Here is a 25,353-nt window from a genome sequence, read left to right on the forward strand (position 1 = left end):
AAACCCCGCAATAATTTGGCCCCCCTAAGCCATGTTTAAAATGACGATGGTCATTAAATTAAATATAAAACCAAATGGCTACCTTCAAGCAAAAGTTTTCATAAAAAAAAAAAAAAAAAAAAAAAAAAAGTATTTGCTACAATAATGAGGGGAAAAAAGAATATTTGGACATCTGTTTGTTAAACCTTGTAGAACATGTTTATATATCGCTGAACTTCATACGATGACTCACACATCCAGTAAAAATGACACCAGTTGGTTAAAATAAACAAAAATGAATTGTTTGCACATGATTTGATGTTTTGTCAAGAAAAGCAGTTTGCAAGAATGATACTGTGCTAGAGTGCTGGGAACAGAAGTCTTTTCTGCATGCAGCTGGCTGTGCCGCTCATTGCAGCTGTGGCATTGCAGACCTTTCAGTGTGATTGTAATGAGATAAAGGTCTGTTCACTGACCTGAGCTCTATGTTTCAGAGCTACACACAGCTGGGGACAGATAAGCAGAAACAGGGGCCTGGCTGGGTCAGTGGCCCTGAGGTCGAGTGGTCACTGAAGTGTGGACACTATCCACCCACAACCCCCTAACCGACTTAGACACGAACAGACAGACACATTTCTGCTGAATGCTTTGTGCTTTTAAATAAGTTTGAAGAAATTCCCAACCCACTGCAGATGCAAACTAAAACTTCACGTTAATACAAACGTACTGAAAATAAGAAAGCCCACCACAATATTTTGAAAGCTCATCAAATATAAAACAATAATTTATTATTTCTCTCATTTTACAAGACATCAAATTGCGTTTCTAGCTAATGATTTGTTAAACTGTATCATCTTGCTGTAATACAATGGAGGCCTATACAAAAAGGATTTTTGTCTACAACAGACATTAATAACAATAATACAAACAGATTTAGATTTCAATAAATGGCTGCACTTCGATGCATGTCTAATGTAACAGTAGCTGTGTGAAATATTAACTTCAGGAAAAACAGCACCTTTTCTTTAAAGTCTGCAAAGCAAAGTTATTTTTGTTTTCCCTGTCTGAAAAGTATATGTGATGACCATTAAGCTAAATATCTGTTACTTTAATAAGCAATATGTATGCATAAAAAGTACAATACCGCTGTTAGTTACTTGAAAGAAAATAAAAATGCTGATGGTTTGTGATGCTTGATGGTCTTTGTATTGTTTTCCAAAACCTTTTAAAGAAGCTGAATGGTCATGAATCAGTTACTTAATAGAATATTCAAAACCACAAGGGCAACACAGAACTGAACAGAGCAAATAAGAAAACACCTTCTCATCACTTGTATAAATCCATTCTATTCAATCGTTGAGACTCTCGTTGTACCTTCTCTTGACAAATGGCAAAGGTCCTTCAGACAAGGTATTCATATTTCCTATTTACAAATGTTGCCGCATTGAACGAGGCAGGATTGTCTACCCCAATTGGTAGTGTCCTATATACAGAACATTACAGAGCCTACACCGTGGTCACTGACAGTAGAGAGTTGTACACTCGTGTCCCATCGGGGGACTTTGTACCATGCGTCAGCAGTTCCTGGATAGTCATCCAGTTGTCAAAGATTTTCTTGTTCCTCTTCTTCATCATCTTTTTGTGACTCAGTTCAATGATATTGACCTCCTTCTTGTCTTCAGCGCTACCCACTTGCTCTTTCAGACAGTCCATGCGGCTTTGCTTCATAAATTCCCTGCGCTGACGCTGCTCTTTGGCACGGACGGCGTGTTGCTTGCGCTCCTCTTTGCTCCAGTAGCGTCCCATCTTCATCTCGCTGATGGCATCATCGTCTGTAGTCATCCCGCTGCGCTCCTCTCGAATCCGTAGGGCTCGCTCTTTCAGGAGTTTGTCCCGGACAGGCCGCTTGGTAATGTAGCGTGTACCATCGCTGCGGATCTTCACTTTCCATTCCATCTTGGGTCCCAAGTCGGCAGAAGCGACGGGGTCCCGGCACATGCTGACTAGGCTCATTTGGCTTTGAGCGTACTCCACCGACTTTTGCTGGATCAGTTGCATGTAGCTCTGGTAGTGCTGGGCGTGGGCCGGGATGTGGGCGTGTTTGTACGGCGACTGGGGCTGGGCATGGCGACCAGATTTGCGTTCTCGGATTTCAGGCTGGATTCCAGGCTCGGACTCTTTTGACAAGGTCGGACGAACTCTGTTAGGGCTGCAAGCCTCTTGGACGGGAGACAACAGAGGTTTGAGGATTCTGCTAGGACCCGAGGTACCACTACTCGCCCCTGCTTCCAGCTGATTTTCATTTCCACGTCGCAAGGAGTTGTCTGGTGAGAGCTCTAGGGTGAGCGGCGTGCTACGACAACTTTCGCCCGTGTTGTACGCGCTGGAGCTGTCCTTGTCTGACTTTTCCGGGAGTTCGCTGATGTCCGCTAACTCGTGGCGTCTTGCATCCACACTTGTGTTGTAGTTGCGGAAACCGCTGTTGTGGAGCATCCAGGACTGTTCGCGGCACTGCTCACGCAACTGCTGCATGCGGTGCGCTCGGACTATGCTCAGGCACTCCAGCTCAATGCTGCGGAGCTCCTCATTCAGAAGTTCCAGCTCTTTGTCGACACCCTCCTCGCCAACGGTGCCCTGTCCGCCACCTACACCCCCACCAGGCCAGAACAAACTCTGTTCTGGGGTACCACTGCTGCCCCCGCTCCGCATCTGGCACTTGAGCTCCAAAAGCTCACGAAACCGCTCGCATTCGTCAGCAGGAAAGTCACCCAAGAAATCCGCATCCGCATAGTCTGCAGAAATGAAGGACTCGCTGCTGAAGGGAAGGTCGCCACTGCCTAGGGTGTCCTGACTGTAGGCGAGCCTGCGCCGACTCCCTAATGTTGTGGAGGCGCTGGTCTGGTCATCTGCAAGATTCTCCTGCTCAGAGCTTTCATCGTTACGAGTGCTGTCGTCTGTGCGGCCCACTCCACTGTCCTTCTCATGGTGGTGGGAGAGCAGCGTAGCAGTGTCTGTTGTACCTCCATCCTCCTCAAGCTTCTTCTGAAAAAAAATAAAAATAAAAAATCAAGTTAGGAAACGTGAAAAAAAAAAAATCTGACATCTGACTTACAAAACAGGAGCAACAGTAATTAGATAAGGAGTCAACAATATTCTTAATATACAATGGCAGGTTTATATGGCAACTAGATTAGGAGGCAAGCCACTCACAAGGTTTAAGATTGGTGTACGAGTGTGGGGGTGGATATTTTTTCCAAAATACATTTTCCAAATCAAAGTGATCATCCTTAGTCCCTTTGGAGTGAGCAGGGCATGTGTGACCCATTATTTTGTTATGTGCCAACAAATTTGTTAAGGGATGGCATTAAAAAAAAGTACACACACACTTTTTTATATGTGTGTGTGCGTATATATGTATGTGTATATATATATATATATATATATATATATATATATATATATATATATATATATATATAAAAAAAGTTTTTATATTGTTGCATATTTTAATATATATCTATATTTTAATACATTTAAAATATAAAATGTCTGTTCATTTGCAGCAGTTATGCTAACAAAAACAAAAAGACATTTATGACATTAAAACAGCGACATCTGCTGATGCAAATTGTTCTGCATTCATACATTACATTGCTCCCTTTGACAAGTGCATTCCAAACGACTACATAACGGCACGCACATGCTCTGCTCACTCCAAAGTCCCCACTAACATGTATAGTACATCGTTTTGAGTCCGTTTCAGTGGCTTCATGTGTAATCTGTTATTTCTGTAGACAACGTGATGTTTACTTCAATTTTTTAGCACAAGGGAAAAAAAATAATTGGAAAGGGAAGGCTCTGGCTTTGTGTGGATAAGCCCACAGAGGATGTTTTTGAAAACTAGATGGCAGAGTTTCTAGCTTTGGCACAATGAGTAAGTAACCAATTATTCAATATCATCTAGGACGAATCTACACACATTAGCATTTATATTACAAATTCAAAGCAGCCACATGAGATCTGACCACCTCCAAATTGGTTCAATTAGATGCCAAGAAGCACTGGACCCTGTTTACACATGTACATTGCACAGTCCACTTCAAATCTGACCACCTGAAATTAATGATAATAGCAGGTGCAAACAGGAGCTAAACAAGTCATGCTTTCTTATAAACTAAAGTCTTGGCTTGAGTGGATTACCTCCTGCTCAGTGATGGACACAGAATTATGATTGATGTATAGGATGTCAAGCCATGACAGGCTGAGTTATGACTGACTGATATGCCTCCTGACCAACTCCAAGAGTGACTCTTTGATGGATTTGCTGTACCTGCTGGAGCATGCTTGCTGTGAACTGCATAGCCTGATGGTGTTGTTGCTCTAACATATCCATGTGGAGGTCATCCAGGTAGTCGTTTCTGTCGTCATCCATCCAGCCTTCATCCAGCTACAACCAGAAAAAAAAAATTAGGAAAGCTATGAGCCATCCTTCAAAGCTGGTGAACTGCAAGAACTGTGTGTTTGTGGCTTGGGTCTCTCACCTGTATCTCTGGTCGAGCCAATAGCAGGCACACATTTGGATGTTCTTCACTGGTTAAAAGAGCCACTGCTTCCTCACGGTTCTGAATCTCAATGCCATTGATCTTAGATGTGTAACAGAGATTTGTTTAGAAAAAAGCCTAAATGTTGCAGAATAGGATAAATGAGATCAATGATATGCAGCAAACCTGGATGATTCGATCTCCCTCTCGAATTCGTCCATCTTTTGCAGCAATGCTGTTCGGATCAATCTGCAAAATGAGAAAAAAATTGGTCGCCAGTTTTAAACACAATGAATCTAAATGAAACCACAAAGGTTTTAAAGAACATACCTTGGACATTAGCATGCACACAAATGGTTACTTTTAGAATACAGCTCACCTCACTGACATAGATCCCAGTCTCATCTTCATCATCGGTCCTGTAGCACACGGTTAACCCAAGTTTATCATGGATATTAGTTCTGTATAAATCCACTTCCTGAAAGAAGAGTGTGATATATTAATGCGCAGCAATGACTATAAGTCATTTGTAAGTCGACTTGCTGAACATTGCAAACACAGCAGCTTAATCATAACAATGTACACAATCTGTTGTCTTGATCTACATGTTTGAATAATTTCCCAGATTATAGAGTGCTGCGACAGAACTACATGCTGCCACAAACATGTACATGAGTCGAGTCTCATTCAGTCTTGTGTCAACACCTGTAATCTGCAAGATACATATGGAGATCACGGCTCTCACGGGGCTGGTATCACAGCAGCCATGAACGAGGCTGTTATTGAGCAATCAAACAGCTTACTGCAAAAACCTGGCGTAATCTAAACCAACCAACAATCTTAGTCAACGGAAGCAGGCAAATCTCATGAATACATGTCCAGATAAGGAAATACATAATGTTATATATATACTATTTAAAATTTTAGGGTCTGTTTAAACAGTAATACCGTGAAATAACTACAATGAAAAATAACTGCTTTCAATTTTAATCTATATTTACCCTTTTAAAATATAATTTATTCCTGTGATGGCAAATCAAAATTTTCAGCAATCTTAAGTCTTCAGTTCCACTTCAGAAATGATTGTTGTATGCTTATTTAGTGGTCAAGTAACGTTTCTTATTATTTATTTGAAAACAAAACATCTTTTTGTGAAAACAGGGATCATTTTTTTATTCTAAGGCATTAATTAAATAATTAAATGTTTGCAATTTTTCTGCCTGACAGTATTGAGAATTGAGATAATGTTTTGTATTATAATGAAGAGAATTGTGGCCAAAATTATGTCTAAATGCATAACATCTAAATGACCCTAAACCAACTTTAATTGAAAAATATAATTGCTCATTATTTCCTTATATTTTTTGGGTGAAATATAATAGTAACATGCTTGACAGTTTGCATGAGACTGACCCCAGCAGTAATTATCCATAATAAATGTCTCAGACCTTGATCCTTTCTTTGAGTGTGAATTTGCTTATGACCATATTGAGGAAGTATTTGATAAGCTGGTTAGTTCCTTATATAATACGATTATGACATGTCTGCTAACACTGCACTACGGTAAGAAAACTCACAGCATCTAAAACACTTTCCTTTGTCCTTGAAAACCAAAGGAGAGCATTAATCAAGGTAAACAAGGCAGGAGGGTGGTGGAGTTGTTGGGCATTCAGATTGGCCCCATCCTGGTCATTGATCTCTGTCTGCAGGGCCCCCACTGCGGCACCTGGAGGCCCTCAGGGGCCAATGAAAGGTCGTCGAGAGTGCTGCGTGCAGAACATCTGCTGCTATAAGTCTCTGAACTTCATCTCTTTATGGACTCGTTGGTGACCCCTCATGACTCACTGCCCACCACTATCATTACAGCGCAATCTGTCTATGCTTATTGTACACTTAGATCCATCACGCTAGTTCTTATTCTAATTCCAAGCTATCCAATTATCTCTTTCCACCGATATAAGTCAATGACAAAAGTAAATAATGATATCCCCGTCTCGCATCTGTTCAAGGGAACAGGGCTAAAAAGGCTACTTTATATCAGTATAGCTGATTGCTTCAGGGCCTGTTTGAGGTTATGGATGGAGTGGTTGGTCAATTCACCAATAGATCAGTGGAGACAGTTTGCATCAGGCCTGGCGTCAGCATGTCTTAATTCACGTTTCAGGGATGACAGAAGACGGAGTAAAGAGAGAGAATATGTGAGGTATTACCTCATATTCCAGCTCTTCTCTTTCTATCTCATGCTGCATGCCCTCCAGGAATTCACTGGGGTCGAAGTATTCATGAGCAGGAGAGTGTCTAAATAACATAAAAACAAAACCATATCATAGCATAAAGAACAACATTATAGAATGACTGTGCTTAATTTTTATTTAATTTTATAAATATGCTAGATATTAACAGTTTTACACATTTTAGTCTTATAATGGATAAAACATTTGATAAAAGTACATGATAAATGACAACAACACATAAATGATTATTTGTAGTAGCATTAATAAATAAAAAAACAAAACTACAGATCAATATAAAATTATACATTACATCACAGCTATTTCAGAGCTGCAAAATGTATACGATTCCCACTTTTTTAAAAATGTATGTGACCATTCTTTTTATTTGACAGCACAAGTCATAATATATTTAACAACTCTTTTACAAAATGTAAGACTTAAGGTAAAAACAAGCATCTGTAGAAATTAGATATTAAAAAACTTAATTTTAGTATATTTTGAAATTAATTAAATTTTTCTCTTTTGGTTACTAAGTTCCTGTCAGTAACGTGTGAAAGACAAACCCTGGGGACACATGAAGTGAGTTAGCAAATCCCAGTAAATGAAAGCAACTCAATTTCATTTTGTGCCTTGGGCCAAAACATTGTATTAAGGTTTAGATTGTCTAGTAGAGGAATTTTTTTTTATTTCTAGAACGTGAAAGGTGAAAGGCACAGTGATTGGTCCAGGTAGCTGTCACTCACCCTTCTGGTAGCAGATACTGCTCAAGCACATCCACAGGCGGGGAGGATGCAGGCAGTTTGCTGAGGGCCATGATGTGCTGGAAGGTGATGTCCGTCTGGGTGCTGATGTCCACTACCTGTGCTTCCCCACTCGGACCTGTAGGTTTGGGCCTGGGAGCCCGGCGTAGCACCTGGACCATGATGGGCTCTTTAGCTGTACGGAAGGCCTCCACAGCCTGGTCATGAGTTACCTTTGACAAGTCCTTTCCATTGACCTGTTGAAACACACAAACATAACACTAACATTAAACACGCCATTAGCATTAATCCACGAAGAGTATAGCATACAACTGAGCAAACAAAAACTACACCACAGAATTCAACAGCTCCACCGAGATGACGAATCCAATGAAATCGAAAACCAAGAGAGTAAAGCATTAAAAACATCCATTGCAACAAAACAAAGCATCTCTCGCTGCTTTCAGGGGTCAAAGCTAGACTCAGCAAAACAACAACATAAATTAGAAAGTGCTCTCTTGCTAATTAATCAGGGTCATTAAACAAACTGAACCAGGGAAATGTATTTAGCTAATTTGAAGACGAGGGCTTCCCTGGAAGATGATGTGGGCGCTGTATGAGGAAATGAATGTGAGCTTCAGGGCCGAAGCATGACACACCAATCAAGAGCAGTGCTCTGTTGATGAGGGCTGAACGAAATGAGAAAGAAGAGGTTCAAAGCAATCTTTTAGTGCAGAGGAGCAAGGCCAGATGGGGTCTGAGCTGCGCGCATAAAGGAAAATTTTAAAACGGATTTGAACAGTACTCAAATTTGAATTGCTGCTACCCTTACAAAAAAGTAATATGGAGGTAACAATGATGCTACTACTAATAAATAAATACACTGTAACACTATAACTATGTCCAAAAAGCGCAATATTGTCAAACAACCTCCAAATAATTGTAAAGTGTAAAATAATTTGAAAAAAAGAAATATTCACTACGTTTTGGTTAGGCTGATGTCAAGCTAAAGCCAACAGCTAACACACTTTCATTAGGATGCAAAGGCATTACAGTTTCTGTTAGCGAGTCTGCTAACAGGGTGTTTGACCTTGGATGAACCGTCTCTCTTATCTCAAGGCTTATAGAGCTTTTCCCCATGTGCTCGTCTCAACAAACAAAGCATTCCCCATTTGTTCATTTTTGATTTCTAGATGAGAGACAGCTTTGATAGGATCTGTGCTTGAGGCATTCACATCTACTTATGCAAACCTGTTTTTGCGAGCACACACACACACACACACACACACACACACACAGGCTTACAGTAGTAAGAGTGTGATGAAATCCATGGAAAAAACACAAGAAATTAGGTGATGCAATGCTTGAGAATACACAAAAGCCTTAGTGCACACAAAGTGAATACATCCAAAATGCATGCACATATATTTTTACATACAAATACTAAAAATACATTAGCAACTCATTTTCTAAAAAGCACTCATCGGTTTCTTACGTTGTATGCCATATTTTTATGTGATACACTGAAGCTTTATCACAGAATCAAAACTCTCACGCAGCTTGCATCCACTAAAATCCTCTGAGCATTCTAGATTTTCTTTATAAATAAATAAATAAATCACTTGTGAGAAACACATATAAAGAGTCTAATTCACAAGCTGCTGGATCCCATTCTCGGATTTCCAAACAGGCAGGACCAGAGCACTTCAGCTTTGAAGAGAGAATATGTTAACTAATAACCAAGAGGATTAAAACTAATCCCAGCCTGAGGGATAATTGGAACATCCAATATGAATCCAAATTCTGTAACTTTCAAACCAAAACAAAGATTCGACATCTCTAATAATGGAACACTGTGGCCTATTAGAAAGCGTTTGCCAAACTGATGTTCAATCACAGATTAATGGTACAGTAATGGTATAAAATGAACGTAAATTAATGTTTTTTTCCATTTTATAGGTAGTATGGCCTTACATTTTTACATATCATGGTATTTGTGTGATGATAATATGACACAGCCACAATTAATACATTTTAGTACCAAGGTATATTTCAAAGCACCAGAGTATTACCATCAGAAATCATGGCATGTGTCCAAAACTATGTGATAGAATCATGTCAGAATATAATCAGGATCATGAATAAAAAGGCTTTAATATGTGCTTAATTACTACTAATAAATGGCTAATATCCTAGCACTGCGCATGTTAATGAGCAACTAGTTAAAGCAAAGTGTTTAAAACTCTTTTCTTTTCTCTATTTTTACCTTTACTTGCTTGGATTAAATTCCGCGTAGATTTTAATTCCCTCTATCTTTCTGTCAGCTAGGTCAATAACACAATCATCCCTTTCTGCGTGTCTGTCTGGTTCTCAGCAGGACTTAAGTGCATAGGAATCCCTCTCCTCCACGTAGCCCATGACCCCGAGACAAAGCCTCAACCCTGGAAACGTTCTGCCTCACTGCCTCTCCAGCAAGGAGGAGGACGGGGGGGAAACGGGACCCCCATTCACACAGCTCACCTCTGACACATCTCTCTGAGGAGTACACACAGCAGAGCGCTGCAAACTGAGCCTCTTCACCCTCTGTTTAACATAGAGCCGCTGGAACGGCCATTCACAGCTGACACATGTTGTTCCATTAGACGACTACTGACCGAGTCAATGGGCAGAAACAAAATTCTTACACGCAACATGAAAGATCAATTCTAAAATAGAAACCTCACGATAAAGGTCTAGTCACATTTACCACTGTTTACTGAAATACTGGAATTTCAATAGGAATTATCAGTAACAAACATTTTTTAATTAAATATAGATTTTAGAAAACTTCAGTGTTGCATGGTCTTTCAGAAATCATTCAAATATTTTATATTATTATCAATGTGGAAAACAGTTCTGCTTAATATTTGTGTGGAAACTATGAAAGAACACACAGCCATGCTTTTAATTTCAATCTGGGTCATGGTTTTTGGCCTTCAACAAATCTTCCACATATTTCCAATGTACTTTCTTTCTGAACTGAGATCAGAAGTCAACTTAAAATCTGCCTCTGAATCTTTTTTTTTGAGATGGATTGGACCTTTTTCACACCACTAGTCAATATCAATAAACTCAATTAAAAAGTCATAATTAAATATTCCTTTGGAGACACAACTTAACGCAATAAAAGAAATATCAGATGCAAAAGCAGATGAGAAGCTACTGATTTTCTCAGACTGCCTCATTATATATTGTCTTTTCTAGTCAGGCACATATTTTATACTCCAAGCATTATGACTTTAAGAAGAAAAGCACAAAAAACAAGCATCTTTCAAACTTGACAGATGAAGTTTAAGCTTAAGGCTTTATTCCCAGAATCCCTCAAAGAACATTCTCACTATGTGTCCTGTCTAGAGACTTAATTCCTCTTTTCTTCTAAAGAAAAAATTGGGTGCAATTTGGCAGGGATGGATATGGTCTTTCGATGTGTATGTATGCGTCTTATTTCATTCAGAAGCAGGAAACCTCCTTACAGTTCTGGCTGACTTAAAACACAGCAACCTTTATACGCTGCGGCATGCCGTCTCAGTGTGGATTAAGCAGCAAACAGAGGGAAACTAATGCCTCTGATAAGCATGGACGCCTGCTAAAAGACGCCGCTGTTTACTTGCTCTTAATCCTGTTTAAGCATGAGGCCTTCTGTTATCCACAGAGGATCAATAGTGGGAGGCTAAATCACTTCCTTCAAGCTTCCTGTGTCCTTGCTTTCCTCCTATTAATGAGTTGTCCGTCACTTTCCGTTTGAGGAAAGTACAATTTCCCACACTTTACCACATAAAAGGATGCATTTTCTTACCTTACTAGAAGCGTTTGAGGTTATAACCAGGTCCCAACAAGCACTGCTCTCACATAACTCTGAGAATTTGAGCCATATTTCAGTTACTTTATCTTTAATATGCTTGGAGAAGTATTCAAATTCCCACTAAAATAATTTTACCTCAAAGGCACTCTGTGTTCCTGTCCTATTAGTTACTAAACATATATTTGACAAATGATGACATACCATATAAAAATCCATCTGGGCAAAGGCAGCTGCCACTGGAAATGCTGACAATGCCATCATCACACACTTGCACAAAAGCCTTTAGCACCTATGAATGTTTAAAACAGTTCTTTAGCTCTATATTTTTAAAGTGAGCTGCACAGCAAGCGATATTTAACCACTATAAGAGTGTTCATTCTGAATATAAATGAGATATAACAGGCCCATCATCAGCATTCAAAATCAGCCAACTGCTCCAGCCTAGCGAGTTCAAACTTCTCTGTTAGCATGTTTTATTCATGACTCAGCATGGACACCAGGGAAGCATGTCACCATTCACCCCCCAACATGCACAGACTCGATACTTTATGCCGTTTAATTGTGTCTTATCACATTCTAAAGAATAACAAGTCTCTGGAGTGGAAAAGCCTCTGATGGAAATGCTAATAATGGTTTAGCTTCTCAGAAATGGGTCTATTAATATAAATGATTCATAATCAAGTCATCGCTTTGGTTAGAATGGATCAAGGCTGGCATGCTTTGCTTTTACTATTTCCTTGTACGCGATTATGAAACAGACAGCAGAAACAGTTGACCTCTATCATTAGACAGAACAAATGGCAGACGATACATCACGGGTGCAAAACAAAGACAGTTGGGGCACTTAATCTGGTCTTATTTCATTTTAATTGCGGAGAATCTGATGCATCTGTGCAAATAAAGCTGTCCATAAAAATGTGAAGGCACACCTGTGTTTGTCTATCACATCTGCGCCGGACTTATGGAGGCTAATGGCAAAATGCGATCTATTCATATGCTCCACTGAGAATACGAACGTGGATATTTTTACACGGACATGCATATTTACAGTACGCTGCAAATGGACACTATGCTTCTTCATGCTCAATATGTCTAAAACTTAAGATGTTAGATCGATCTGTAAGGAGCTTAAACATTTAGACCTAGAGTCTTTATCGTGCTATGAAAAATTAATGTTGCGTCTACAGCATTGTCAGTGACATCAATATTGACATGTTATGTCTGTATTACATCCGCCCATTTGTCTCGTTCCATCTGTATCGTGTCGCTTTGTGTATGGCTTTGCCATGTTCTGTGCTTTGTCTACCCATCAGTGGCAGTGGACGAGAGTGCTGCAGACTGGAGGGTAGCGATCTCTCCCGAATGGCTGCTGGCCACCTGCTACGGCGTGAAGCAGCTGTGGGCTGGACCTGTCCCTGATTAAGCTAACTAGACTGCGCTCAGTCGATTTCCCAACAGTAAAGCGTAAACCGTTTGCTTTTTGCTTTCAATCGCTGTAAAAACTAATTAGGGGACGAGGGAGACAGTGAGAAGAATTGTGAGTGTGGAAGCAGTTGAATCTTTGCAATAAATCTGAAAATGTCTTTTTAGTTAAGTTTTAGTTTAGTTTTTTATAAAAAATTTGGGGAAACCAAAAAATGGATTTATGATGTACTCACTTATTATACCAATTTGGTACATTTTGAACACAAAAAAGTTACGGAGTGCTGTTTTAATGTATATGTTATAATTAATTTATTTATTTATTTAGTTATGAATAAATTAATTAATGTGACGTAGTGTTGTGATACCAAATCTTTTAATTTCTTGTTAATTTCTGCAACATGTTACAGAAAAAAACTGCCTAAGTGTGTAAATCTACTAGCAAAAATGCAATAAACTAGCACTCATCCAACACAAACCTAATCTGGGTCCAAGCTTCAACAGCCTGACTGTTGTGATACTCTAATTAAAACGAAGGTCTTACATGAGGTGCAGACAGGCGCCATGGCCATTACAGGCCACTTCTAGTGAGATTAGGAGCTACAGAGCTGTCAAACACAGTCTCTACCAGCCGGCCAACATGGGCCCATCAGGGACAAAAGAGACTAGATCTCCACATGGTGCATACCTTTCCTGCTTTGAAGCAGAGAGTTCAGCACAGAGAGATCAAGTTTACTCGGGGATGGTGAGGCATGCTCACTGCGTCCTCTCTCCATTCTAATTATCTTAACTAAAGGGGAAAATGACCTTCTCTCGACCTGTAGCTTTACAGGGACTAATTCTCTTTTCCTGTGAGCGGTTTTGTTAAATAGGGCTGCCACATTGAAATCAATAGGCCAGCTGAACCGCTGTTTTTTAACAGAGGATTTTGGCAAATGTTGCCAGAATGCAATACAAAAGCACAGTGGAAGCTAAGCAGCTCTTCCACGAATACTGCTTGGCACTAAAATTTTTTTTAAATGAATCACTACTATTCAAACCTTTGGGGTTGGTCCGATTTTTTATGTTTTTAGCATTTTAAGTATGCCTTTACTTGATCAAAAATAATAACTTTCTGATACAACATGATATTCTGATTTGGTGACTATAGAACAGTCTTACGATGAATGTTTCTTCGTCCAGCATAACATTTTTGTTGAAACTGTGACGCTCAAATCATTTTTTGACATTCTCACTGAATATATTACTTTCTATTATGGGTTTTGTAATAATAAATGGCATTTTAATTCAAAAGTTGGCCTGCAAATTGATTCGCGAAAAAGGACCAATTAAGGTGGTCCTTTGATATCAAAAGTCGAATAGCATGATTAAATGCATTAATTCCATATTCTGCTTCTAGGTCCTGCAGCACATGGGCCTGTGAAAACATTTCTTTGTGCCCATGAATCTCTCTAGGTGAGTTCATGTAAGAAGGAGATATCCCTCTGTATCAGTCAGCCTCTGGGGAGCTCTAAAAGAAGGAGAGAGAGGGACAGGAAGAGAAAGAGGAAGAGAGAGGGGGTAGAAGTAGTGCCAGACACCCTAATGAAGAGGATCTGTGTGTATTATCTAGGGATAGGAACGGTCGGAAGCCTGATCCCCTGTATATGCCATCCAACAAACCATATGCATTCTGACAGACCTCCGTTTTTTTTTTCAATTTAAGCTGTAAATCCCCAAGACCAATATCAATCCATTGCATATTCCATATTGCAATCTACAACACGCGTGTGTTCACGCACATGCTTTAAAGAGGTCAGCGGAGTCCAGCTGGACACATGGGTAAGCGGGCGCCTGGGAAAGGATGAGTCAACAGATCACTTTCACACTTCAAACGAGTCTTTCACTCTATTCATTAAAGCCCTGCGACATCCTGCCGCCACTCACAGGCCTTAATTGTGAGTGACCCCGACGCCAGCCAAAAGCACTCCGAACATTACCCTACGAAACAACAACCCCCTCTGCCGCATACTTCTCCAGGCACCTACTGTCTGTGTGAGCCAGACCGATCGGACATCACAAAGACCCCATTATCTGTCTGTGCTATCTAAATCTCCACTATATATGAACAATATACTTTCACATCAGGAAAGATGATTTTATAATATTATCTCCTAACACACAGACAATACAATAACATACAGAATATATACATGATGCGATATAATGATGTCATTCTGTTTGTGCTTGCTGCAGTTTCGGAAAAATTTCTTGCCTTGACTTTTACAGTTGTTTAAAAATAATAATAAAAAATAAAGTCAGTCCATCCATCCATCCATCCATCCATCCATCCATCCATCTTTTGTCTTCCTAAACTGCTCTGTTTAAAACTTGTTTTATTCGTAAAAATTCAACTGCTCATGGCTAATTTTGTCACATTGTCTCGTTCAGCACAGATGAATGGGGTCTCTTTTTGATGTATTATCCCACACAAAAAAATGGTACAAACAGCCGTATCATCTGCAATCCCCACAGAAAACAGCGATTTCAAAGCATCTCGAACGAATATCACGAGGTGTGATGAATGCCATTTGATGTTAAACACGGATGAGTTTCTTTGTCTGCCAAATCTCTTCTCAGGCATGCAATGACCCAGCTTCGAGTAACTGCCAAAATAAACGCGCTGTTAGAGAAACCAGCAAGGTTCCCTTTACTAACAGCTTGCCAATCAAAAGTAATTGACAGCAGCATGACAGATGCTGTTGGACTGAGTAGAGGGTTGGATAAAGAGCTCATATGATGGGCCAATGTGTCTTTGTCTCTTTTCTTGTTTCATTCAGTTTTTTTTTTTTTTTTTTCCACCAGGGAGTGATTTGAAAAGGCTGATGCTTCCTTTGAAGCCCAACATCGGCTGTTGGGTTGTTAACAAACAGAGACCATTTACTGTTGTAGTGCATACACAAATACAGATATATAGAAGGGAGAAAAAGCTTTTAGTCCCGCTTTCACACAGTCAGTACGATCAAAGCGGGGTGTTTCACAAAGGAGTCTGCACTGTCATCAACAGCTAATGCAGAGAAACAGCCGCTATGGAATATAGTGAAAGGAGCAGACGAAGTGGCCACTCATTAGGTTTACTCAAAGCGCCCTCTACACACCATACAACATGAAGAATTCAGCCCTTAGTAGGTGAGGAAGGGCTAACAACGTAGTCGAACATTCTTTCCAGATGCATTCATGCCAAGAAATAGTGCTTCCTTTTATCAGGAATTGAATAAATTAGTATCTTTTAGTTTGTGTAAGCGTTTCAAATCAACAAAAAGCCCCCACACAATTAACACATATAACACATGAAACAATAAACAGATAATTTATGTTAACAACGGTCGATATGTGGGATAATGCGTTTACATGCATATTTACATAAATATTCATACAAGCATGTTTCTGGTCATGTTCTCAGAGGCCCCCTACTGGCTCTCATCTAAAGCCTCTCAGCGATATTGTGTCAGACATCCTAAAGCCGTAAGCATCAGGATCACAAAACCCACAGGAAATTAAATCAGAGCTGACAGCAATTTCTGACAAAAGAGCTGATGATACACGCTGCTCACAAGGACGTGGTTCATATAGTCATGCTGCATGACATCTGACATCATATCTGATGGCTAGAACCAAAAATGCAAACATAAATCAATGCACATACTTATTATCAGTACAACGTGTATGTACACAAACATGTAGGTAGATTCAAAAGTATAAAAATGTACTTTAACCACCATTTTTACAATGTTGCATCTATTAAAAGTCCATATGCATTTTTTGTGAAAACCAAAATAATATTTTCCCTCTCATCAATTCACTTTCTACAAACTACCAGTCTAGATTCAGAATGTATTACATCAAATACATTAACAACAAACTAAATATCTAGCCATGCCAAATTTATGGTTGGTTATAAACACAAAAATCACAATCAGACTCAGAATGGAAAAGTTGGAAAAGCTGTTTTAATAAGTGAAGACGAGGGAAGACAGTGAAGAGAGTACTGTCCACACATCAACCCTGTAAAATCTACGGTCATAAACTGTCTTTTAAACTCAATATAAGATATCCTAACCTCAAAACTACACAGAGTATTTGAGACCACAATGCCACAACATCATTCTGCATTCGGTCTAAAATGAGTTTTATAAATATGATACACGTTGAACAGCGTTACAATGGATCAAGCAGCAGTTCTAAACGCTTGCAACGACTAACTGCAAATTAGCCTGATTGAAATCAATACTTGAACAAAAGAGATCAGTTACCTGGCATACTTCATACAGGAGTTTGTATTGCTCTTGAGGCTTCTGTAGAGTACATACTCTGCACCCCATCATGGACAGATCACACCATCTAATCTTTCTCCTGGAGGAGAGCAGGAACTCAGTGCGCTCCCTCCCTCTGTCTGTCTCTCTCTCGCTCCTTCACATGTGGCTGCCCTCTTGACCATACACCTTTTCTCTTCCTCCTCCTTCTTCAGTGTTTCTCACTTTCTGTCTTCTAAAAGCTTCACACAAGCTCAGCAGCATGAACTATCATTCAGTATGAGTGTGTGTATGAAGGTCGGTGCCAGTCCCCCTCTATGAATCTGTCTGCTTACACTGGCAACCCTCTACTACTTATGCACGCCCACTTATGCATATTAAGTAGTGCCTCATTGCATATTCATCAGCGGGCTGTCCTACAGTGCTGTGTGTGTGTATATAGAGACTTGGGTGCTGGGGATGAATCTATCGTTCGTCCCACCTGATGTGTAAACACAAATGCATCATGCCAACAGCAGTGACTGCTGAATGGGGTCTAATCATTATGCAAATTGCAGTAATTTGTGACAAGCCATTCTAATCATTGTAAATGCAACAAAAGAGGTTTTCTTTTCTTCCCTAATATTTAACGATAATTGAATTTTAAAGAATTCTATAAACAATAACATTGAGTTTCGTCTTCATTTCGCTGACCTTTGTTTTATAGCATGCAAAATGACAAAAGAATACTCAAGGCAATCCTTGGGGCTTTTTCTCTGCTAATAAGTGGGCTGACAGCCAAGCAAACAAATCTACAGACCGACCGTTTCTTTTTCGCCTCATGGACCTTGATTCCCTGCTAATGCGTGAGTTGCCCTTTACGCCACCATAGCTGACAATAGGGCAGTGCAGACCTGGCATCGGCCATGTCCACCACTGTGGTGCCACTCAGCCAACCAAACATAAGTGCCAATTAGAAGGATGTGAAACCATGCTGGGGCAGTGTTTCTTATTCACGCAAGGGGAACTATGATATAATTTCATACAGTTATGTGGCATTTCGCCAATCGTTGTACAACAGGTTGCTAGTAATAGGCACTCTTACTGAACCACTGTAATGAATCACTTGCATTAAGGGAAACAACTCAAATTCATAAATCATTTTACATCAGATTGCCAATTCTGGCTGGAAATTAATGACTGCTTCAAGTGGGTGTCTTTTGCTGGGTACACATTTTAAATTACAAAAAAGATACTTAAAATAAAGGATGGACCAATATTAAAAATCTGGTCAGTTCAGGTTTGATATAAAAAAATAACTATATTAAAAAGTATTGAAAATTAGGATTCACAACATTATAATGTGCACTACAAAATGTGGATAATTATTTGAACAAGATTTCATTTACAAGCCTGTCGATTGTAGTAGTTTTTTTTACATAGCAAACATAGCAAAATGACAGCTGAATGTCTGTCCACATTCCGCACGTCTCTGTATTTTCATAAACGCGTTTTGCACTCCAAAAGGTATCAGAGGAATCCCTTGTCTTGTTGTATATTCAGGGTTATCAGATGAGAAAATATTATTTCAGACGTGTGTTTAAGCTGCCTCTGCCCTGTATGAGCTATCATCGAACTGACCGGGAATGTGTCATCAGGGAGCAGCACAGGAAGGTAGCTGGCATGGACCATCCTTTCCAGCCTCTGTGAGAAAGGCTATGATGAGAACCGAAGTGTATTTGTATGCATGTTTATGTTTAATCTGTTGGCAGTGGAGGGATTTCCTCAGACCAGATGTTTCCATACGATATATAGCTGTCCCAGTTTCCTGCCGTTTCCCGGTCCGGCTCTATAGGATCATTCTTCTTCCAATGTTCACATCACTCCCGGACAGTTCTGATGTCCTCTATGTAAGCATAATCCTTTCCCGGCATCTCTGCTTTTGAAATGATTGACAGCCCTGAACGTTTGAGATCAAATGATGTTATCAAAGCTCCTAAAGAAAACAAAGGACTGCAGGAGGCATCACGCCGAGCAGATGATGAGGGTATGGTTGATTTGAAGACATGATATCAAAACTTTCATTCTTTTCATCATCTTCACGTTTCTGTCTTCAGTCCCTAGAGGTATTCTATTATTTGACCTTGATTGGAGTGTGTATGTGTGTATGGATTAGCCTCTGACCTGCTTAAGGCTGAAATGATCGAAGAGATTTACAGACCCTCTACTGATCTCACCTCCAGCCAGAAGATTACAATACAGGCACGACTTTACAAACACTTGCACACACACAAACACTATTGTAATCTTCAATTATCTCAATAAAAAAAAAAAATATGATAACACTTTAGAATAGGTAACACATAAGTATTATCTACAACTTTTCCTTCAATAATTTTTTTATTTGCTACTTATTAATTGCTATATGGTAGTTGTTAAATTAGCACTAATAAATGGCTAATATTCTAGAATGCTAATAAACAATAGGTATAACTGTAAAATAAATTACCAAAATAACTTTGTATATTTTAAACTTAAACACACCCTGTGTTTATTAGCTCTTTATGATGAGTTGCATGTTGCATCTATTCAATTGTAAGTCGATTTGGATTAAAGGGTCTGCTAAATTAATAAATGCTTTTTTTTTCTTCACATTTCATACTTTCATATTTCAAAAAGATTATGTAACATATTTAATAATAAAAGGTAAATAAAAAAACTAAATATTTAGCACTACATTATTAGCAATACTTTACACTGCATCACTTAAAATATGTAATAGATTTAAGGCCAACAAAACTGCTTTATTAATCACTGTTCTAATATGCTGACCACACAATTATAAATTAATATGTTGTAAATATAAAAAACATATTTGTCATGGTAATGATTTGTTGTGACAACAGTGCATCTCGCATCCTTTACTGGGGAATTTTTGTTTTTCCAGACCACTGATCTTTGAAAGTAAAGAAAAAGATGAAATAAAATAGCCATTAGTGAAAGTAGGGCTCCTGTTGCCCGAGCCAAACAAAAGAAGCAGCCCAAGTCACAGATAATGATGTTTCTTGGGGTGTCACGAGCCACATGGGAGGTGGAGGAAGGGCCAGGGAGGAGGTGAGCTGACAGGAGGGGGGTGGCGGCTACATCATCTCCACTTTAATTAAGACAACACCGGCACTGGGAGAGCAGTGTCCTCCTGCTCAGGGTCTAAGCTCTGATGCAAACATTCATATTCATCGCCTGCACCTCCAGATGTCTCGCTGTGGCCCCATTGGACCGGTTTAACAGTTGTCTCTGTTGATGTTTTAACAGCCACAACAGGGGGGCCAAGGAGATCTCTGTTGCAAGAATTCTTTGTTAAAAACAACACTTTGAATCCACCCGTAAGAAGGTACTTGCTTTCATTTCAGGGTAAATTTCAGGTTCTTTATAAAGCACTCATTTCTAATAATAATAGTAATAATAATAATATATATATATATATATATATATATATATATATATATATATATATATATATATATATATATATATATATATTTATATATATTTTATCTTTTGACACTTAATATGAAATGATACATGAGCAATAATTGCATACACTTGCACACAGATTTCAACAATAGCTCAATAGCTACCAAAAGGTGACAAAATAAATAACACGTTTATAAATATGGCAGCAAACTGCAAGAAATGTATCATTTAACAGTAACCATGTAGCTTATTTACTTTGCAATGCATGCTGGGAACTTCCAAGCCCTTAAAGCGCCCCTATTAGTTCAAAATGTGGTTTTGGGAGTGGCAAACAACAGGCCAAAAACAGTTTCATTTTCTTATAACATGTATTTAATTTGACCATATTTGTTCAACGACTCGACAATACACTTTTACAAACCCCTCCAGTGATTTATTTCACTTAAAGCATTCATTCGCTTTCATTCAGTCTGAGTAACACACAGCAAGAAAGGTAAGGTTTTAGGGGAACTTTAACAATTAACAAATGAAATTCTATAGGTAGGCTAACTGTTCACCTTCTGATTTTGGGGGCAGTATAGTTGCTCCAACATATTTTCACATAAATTAAAGTAATTTATATCTTTTAAAGCCTAATAAACTAGTCTGAAACACCCGTTTTTCTCAGGGACTGTTTATGATGAGCTGTATCTCCTGCACCTTGCGCTGAAGATCAGAATTCAGTCCAGGTGTGGTTGGGAGTTAATGGAGCCGTGCCCCGGCATTTCTGACGTACCGCTAGGCTAAATGCCACACTATCACTCTCTCTATCGAACAGTTTCAGCTCTGCAAGGAAGAGAGAGAGTTTCAAAGGTGCTCATCACACTTTTATAGCAGGGTAAAGAGCAAGAGTCACGGTGAGGGGGAAGAGGACACCGCAATGATGAACAGACACCAGATGAGGAGGGAGCAAAAAACAAGCTTGCGTGACACAAACTTGTGTTTCAACCATGCAAAATATTGATCTACAAAAGCAACGTGGAATGAGAGAAACTGTACAGTCAGCCGTTAATTAAAGGAAAAACAAAAAAATCTTACATTTAAGATAAAGACACAGAACTTCTGCCACTCAAAATTGTTTGGCAATAAATTTACCTCCATGAATTCATAAAAATGTTTGTTGAAAAACATGACGATGCTTTGCAATTAGAGAGAGACAGAGAGAGGCCATCGAGAAATCGCAAAACGACCACAAGAGCGCACACCTGAAATTATTAGACACCGCCAACCATTTGGAAGGATTTTTCTATTGACAAAGCCAGAAAAAGTCCTAAAATGGGGTCGAGGACTCATAGTAAATGAACAACTGATAGTGAGAAGCTGTCAGACTCCACGCTGAGAGGATAAAAACGGATTTAGACGTGAATAAATTGGCAGAGGTGATGACAGAGGTGGGTCTTAACTGAGGTAAGTTCATTCTCAGCCTCTGACTGGCACGTCTAATATGTCTTCGGCCCTGGCTGGGTTCCAGCAGGCAGTCATCTGCCCTCACCGGTACAAAGAGGAATTAACGACTATAATAAGGGCATTAAAATCAGGGCCTAACCTTTGCCACAATAAAACCTCCTCACTTGCAAACCCAAGCCTAATAAAACAATATTTACGGTTCATTATCTAAATGCCATGACATTCCTTTACGGAGCTAACTCCCAGAGCTTGTCACCACTGCTATTAGACGGGATATTAAAAGATTTCATATTCAGCTCGCGGCTCTTAATGCGCAGAGAGCCAGTTTTATCAAGCATTTTACTAAAGCACAGCTGTTTCTCGATCAGTTTTGCTCTATTTCAGAATCACTTAATCTGATTATGCAGCACAATCAACAACGTCTGATCTTAAATTAGTAATGTCGAATGAGGTGATTTACAATTTAGACCTTGGTGTGCTAATCAGGAGTCCTTGTTAGATTCTGCTGTCTTTATTTAGCATATGCAGCGTGACTTACAAATATATAAAAAAAACCCACAAGTAAGCCACCAATTATGGTTGAAATATCACAAACAGGACAGCAGGGGCCATTGAGGTTACACAAAAACCTTGTCGACATCTGAACAAGCCCAGTCAGAGATGATTACATCGGGGGGAAAAAAAGAAGAAGAGAATAATCTGTTTAGACTTTAAAGCATTTACGCACTGCAAGCCGATCAGGGAATTTCTAAGAGATACGTTCCCTACTACAGGCTTTTGGGATTACCTCTGACACACCCTGTACGTTTCTACTCTGATTACTTATTTATAGGATTTTGAAAAAATGAAATAAATGCCAGATGTTGTCTATATGAGCTGTGTGAGTGTCTATGGAGTGGTGCTGAACCATGACAATGATGGCACCATTATGAAATCAAATCTGAAGTACCTCTACCTAAGCACCTCTATTGGTGGTACAACGATATATGTGTGTGTGTGTGTGTGTGTGTGTGTTATGTGTGTATATCACACACACACACACACACACACACACACACACACACACACACACACACACACACACACACATACACATGCACATACACATACACATACACATACACATACATATAGCACTTTATAAGGGTTCAGGATGATTTTTTTTATAATAAATAGAAAGAAAACAAGTTGGTAGAATACAAATAGAGGTCTCTATTGATAGATCGTATTTTTTTAATAAATAAAAAAAGTTAGAGGGTCTTTTTTTTGCAAGTTTGCTGAAAAATTGCATTTATTTTCATTTGTCTCTCTGCACTGAAAGCAAAAACATTCAAAATATGACAATCTGCACATTTCATATTAAATGTTAGAGCTGATCTTAAATGCAGCAACATTTGCATCAGCTCACTTTGTGCCATCACACTTCCTGCCTGTTTGTCTCCAGACAGATCCACTCCAGACAATACAAATCTTGTTAGCGAGACGTTTTAAATTGGATAACATGTCAAAGCATAATCAGATAACAATCAAAGTGCAATTTATCAAATCTTCACCTCAGATTTGCCTCTCTGTATTGAAACACCGTCGTCTTGGGGTTTAGACTGCAGTCTCTAATCATTTTAGCTTGCATGAAAAATTCATTTGTAACAATTGCCATTATTTAACGTCTCATTTTCCAAAAGGTTATCCAATCTTATATTGACTTTTTAAGAACTTGCATAACAAAAGGTACCAGAACCTTTTTGCTATGCAAGTTCATAAAGATTAGCACGTGGAATATTGCTGTCGAGTCAAATGTATCATCAAGCACATCTAGATTTTTGTTAAAAACATTTAGATTAAACAGCCTTATCACACCAGTGCTAATGACGCAAAATTGTGTGTGGTAAAAACTAACAAGTGCTTTGAAGACGGTTTTCAAAAGCAGAAGAAAAGCGACAAATGCTAATCAAGACCGTCATTTGGGAGCTTTTGAGTGTATTTGTTGTTTCTTTCAAATGTCTTTAAGAGAGAACCACCAGCCACAAAGAGGCGGTTTCCCCATTAGCGAACGCCGCAGTGTTCCCTTACTCCAGGGTTATTAGCGTGGCTCTAATTCCCTAAGAGCTGTTGTCCCCACACAGCCACAGCGAGCTGCCTGTTTGTTTGAAGATAATTTTACCCTAGTCTTCCCACAGCCCCTCTTTCCGGGGCTGAGAAAGGGGGGAGAAAATGGTTGTCTGAGGCTTTTAAAAAGACCCCAGGTCCTATAATTTTCATCCAATTCAAACTTCATTTGTGCTGAAGTACTCTGCAAATGCTGTCATTATGGCATACAATACTATGGCTCAGTTAGAGGGGCATCAGACTCCATTAAGCGGAGGAACGGAGGAGTGTCTTAACCATGGTCGGCCGCCTGACAAAGAAAGAGTGGGAGAGTGAGTGAGCAAAAGAGAGAGTGTTTGGAAAACAGAAAAATCTCAATCAATGTCTCTACCAATATTTGCTACACAATTGGCAACATATACACAAATAGTTCAATGACAAAGGGGAGAAAACCCTACTGTCTGCTTGCTACTGGGCTGATATTTCCTAATCGTTGTGTTAAGGAATTATAGGAATTATAACTAGATCTATATACCGTCTAACATACCAAAGGGAACAGTTTATGTCAAATGCTGGTATATGCACGTGTGTGTGTGTGTGTGTGTGTGTGTGTGTGTGTGTATATATGTATATATATATATATATATATATAAAAAGGATAGATATTAAATGTTAAGGTAATACATTATAATATTTTACATTATTACATGTTAATTGCATAAGATCCTATTAAAGGATGACAAGTAAAATAAAATGTTTTAACACTTCAGAATATAAAGGTTTTTCTCCATTTTCTCTATTTCTCTAACTATGACTTTTCCCTCAATAAATTTTCTAATTAGTAGCTAATTAATAACAGTAAAGTAGTTCTTGAGTTTATGTATGGGTAGGATTAGAGAAGTAGAATAAGGTTATATAGAATAATCCATTAATATGCGCTTAATTACTACTAATAATTTGCTAATATTCTAGCAATATGCATGCCAAAAAGCAACTAGTTAAGAAAGACCCTAAAATAAAGTATTGCTTAAAATGTAATATTATCATTGTATAGTATGAATTTGTTTGCACAAATTACTGGATTGTGCTACGCTTTTTATAGTATTTGATTGCAATACTGCTATTGGTATTGCATTTTTTTAAACGTATACAATACAGATTAAAACTATAATCATGGAATTTAATACCGAATGATAAAAAAACAACAACTTTTACTCCTAAGCCATCAGGTTTATGACTGAACCCCATACTCACTCAACCCAGCATCTCTCTGTAATATTAATCACTGCTTCTCTCTGACTTTGGCTTCTCTAATGGAGT

The 25,353-nt window shown here is 38.9% G+C and overlaps 1 protein-coding gene across 4 annotated transcripts in view; it reads right to left on the bottom strand.

The window, feature by feature from the left end:
- Positions 1-732: 732 nt before the first annotated feature.
- Positions 733-25,353, bottom strand: part of pdzrn3b (PDZ domain containing RING finger 3b) — a 74,861-nt gene continuing 50,240 nt past the window's right edge. For 2 of the 4 annotated variants that reach the window (XM_043242831.1, XM_043242833.1), the window contains 7 exons: positions 7,498-7,751; positions 6,731-6,818; positions 4,900-4,998; positions 4,707-4,769; positions 4,521-4,622; positions 4,310-4,426; positions 733-3,021 (listed from right to left, as the gene is read on the bottom strand). In XM_043242831.1, coding sequence (XP_043098766.1) covers positions 1,486-3,021; positions 4,310-4,426; positions 4,521-4,622; positions 4,707-4,769; positions 4,900-4,998; positions 6,731-6,818; positions 7,498-7,751 — 2,259 coding nt within the window. In that variant the 3' untranslated portion in view covers positions 733-1,485. Of the gene's footprint in view, positions 3,022-4,309; positions 4,427-4,520; positions 4,623-4,706; positions 4,770-4,899; positions 4,999-6,730; positions 6,819-7,497; positions 7,752-17,049; positions 17,363-25,353 lie in introns of those variants that run through there. The other 2 variants (XM_043242834.1, XM_043242832.1) reach the window with 2 other exon arrangements.

This window comes from Puntigrus tetrazona, chromosome 6, assembly GCF_018831695.1.
Source record: "Puntigrus tetrazona isolate hp1 chromosome 6, ASM1883169v1, whole genome shotgun sequence".
Taxonomy (NCBI): Eukaryota; Metazoa; Chordata; class Actinopteri; order Cypriniformes; family Cyprinidae; genus Puntigrus; species Puntigrus tetrazona.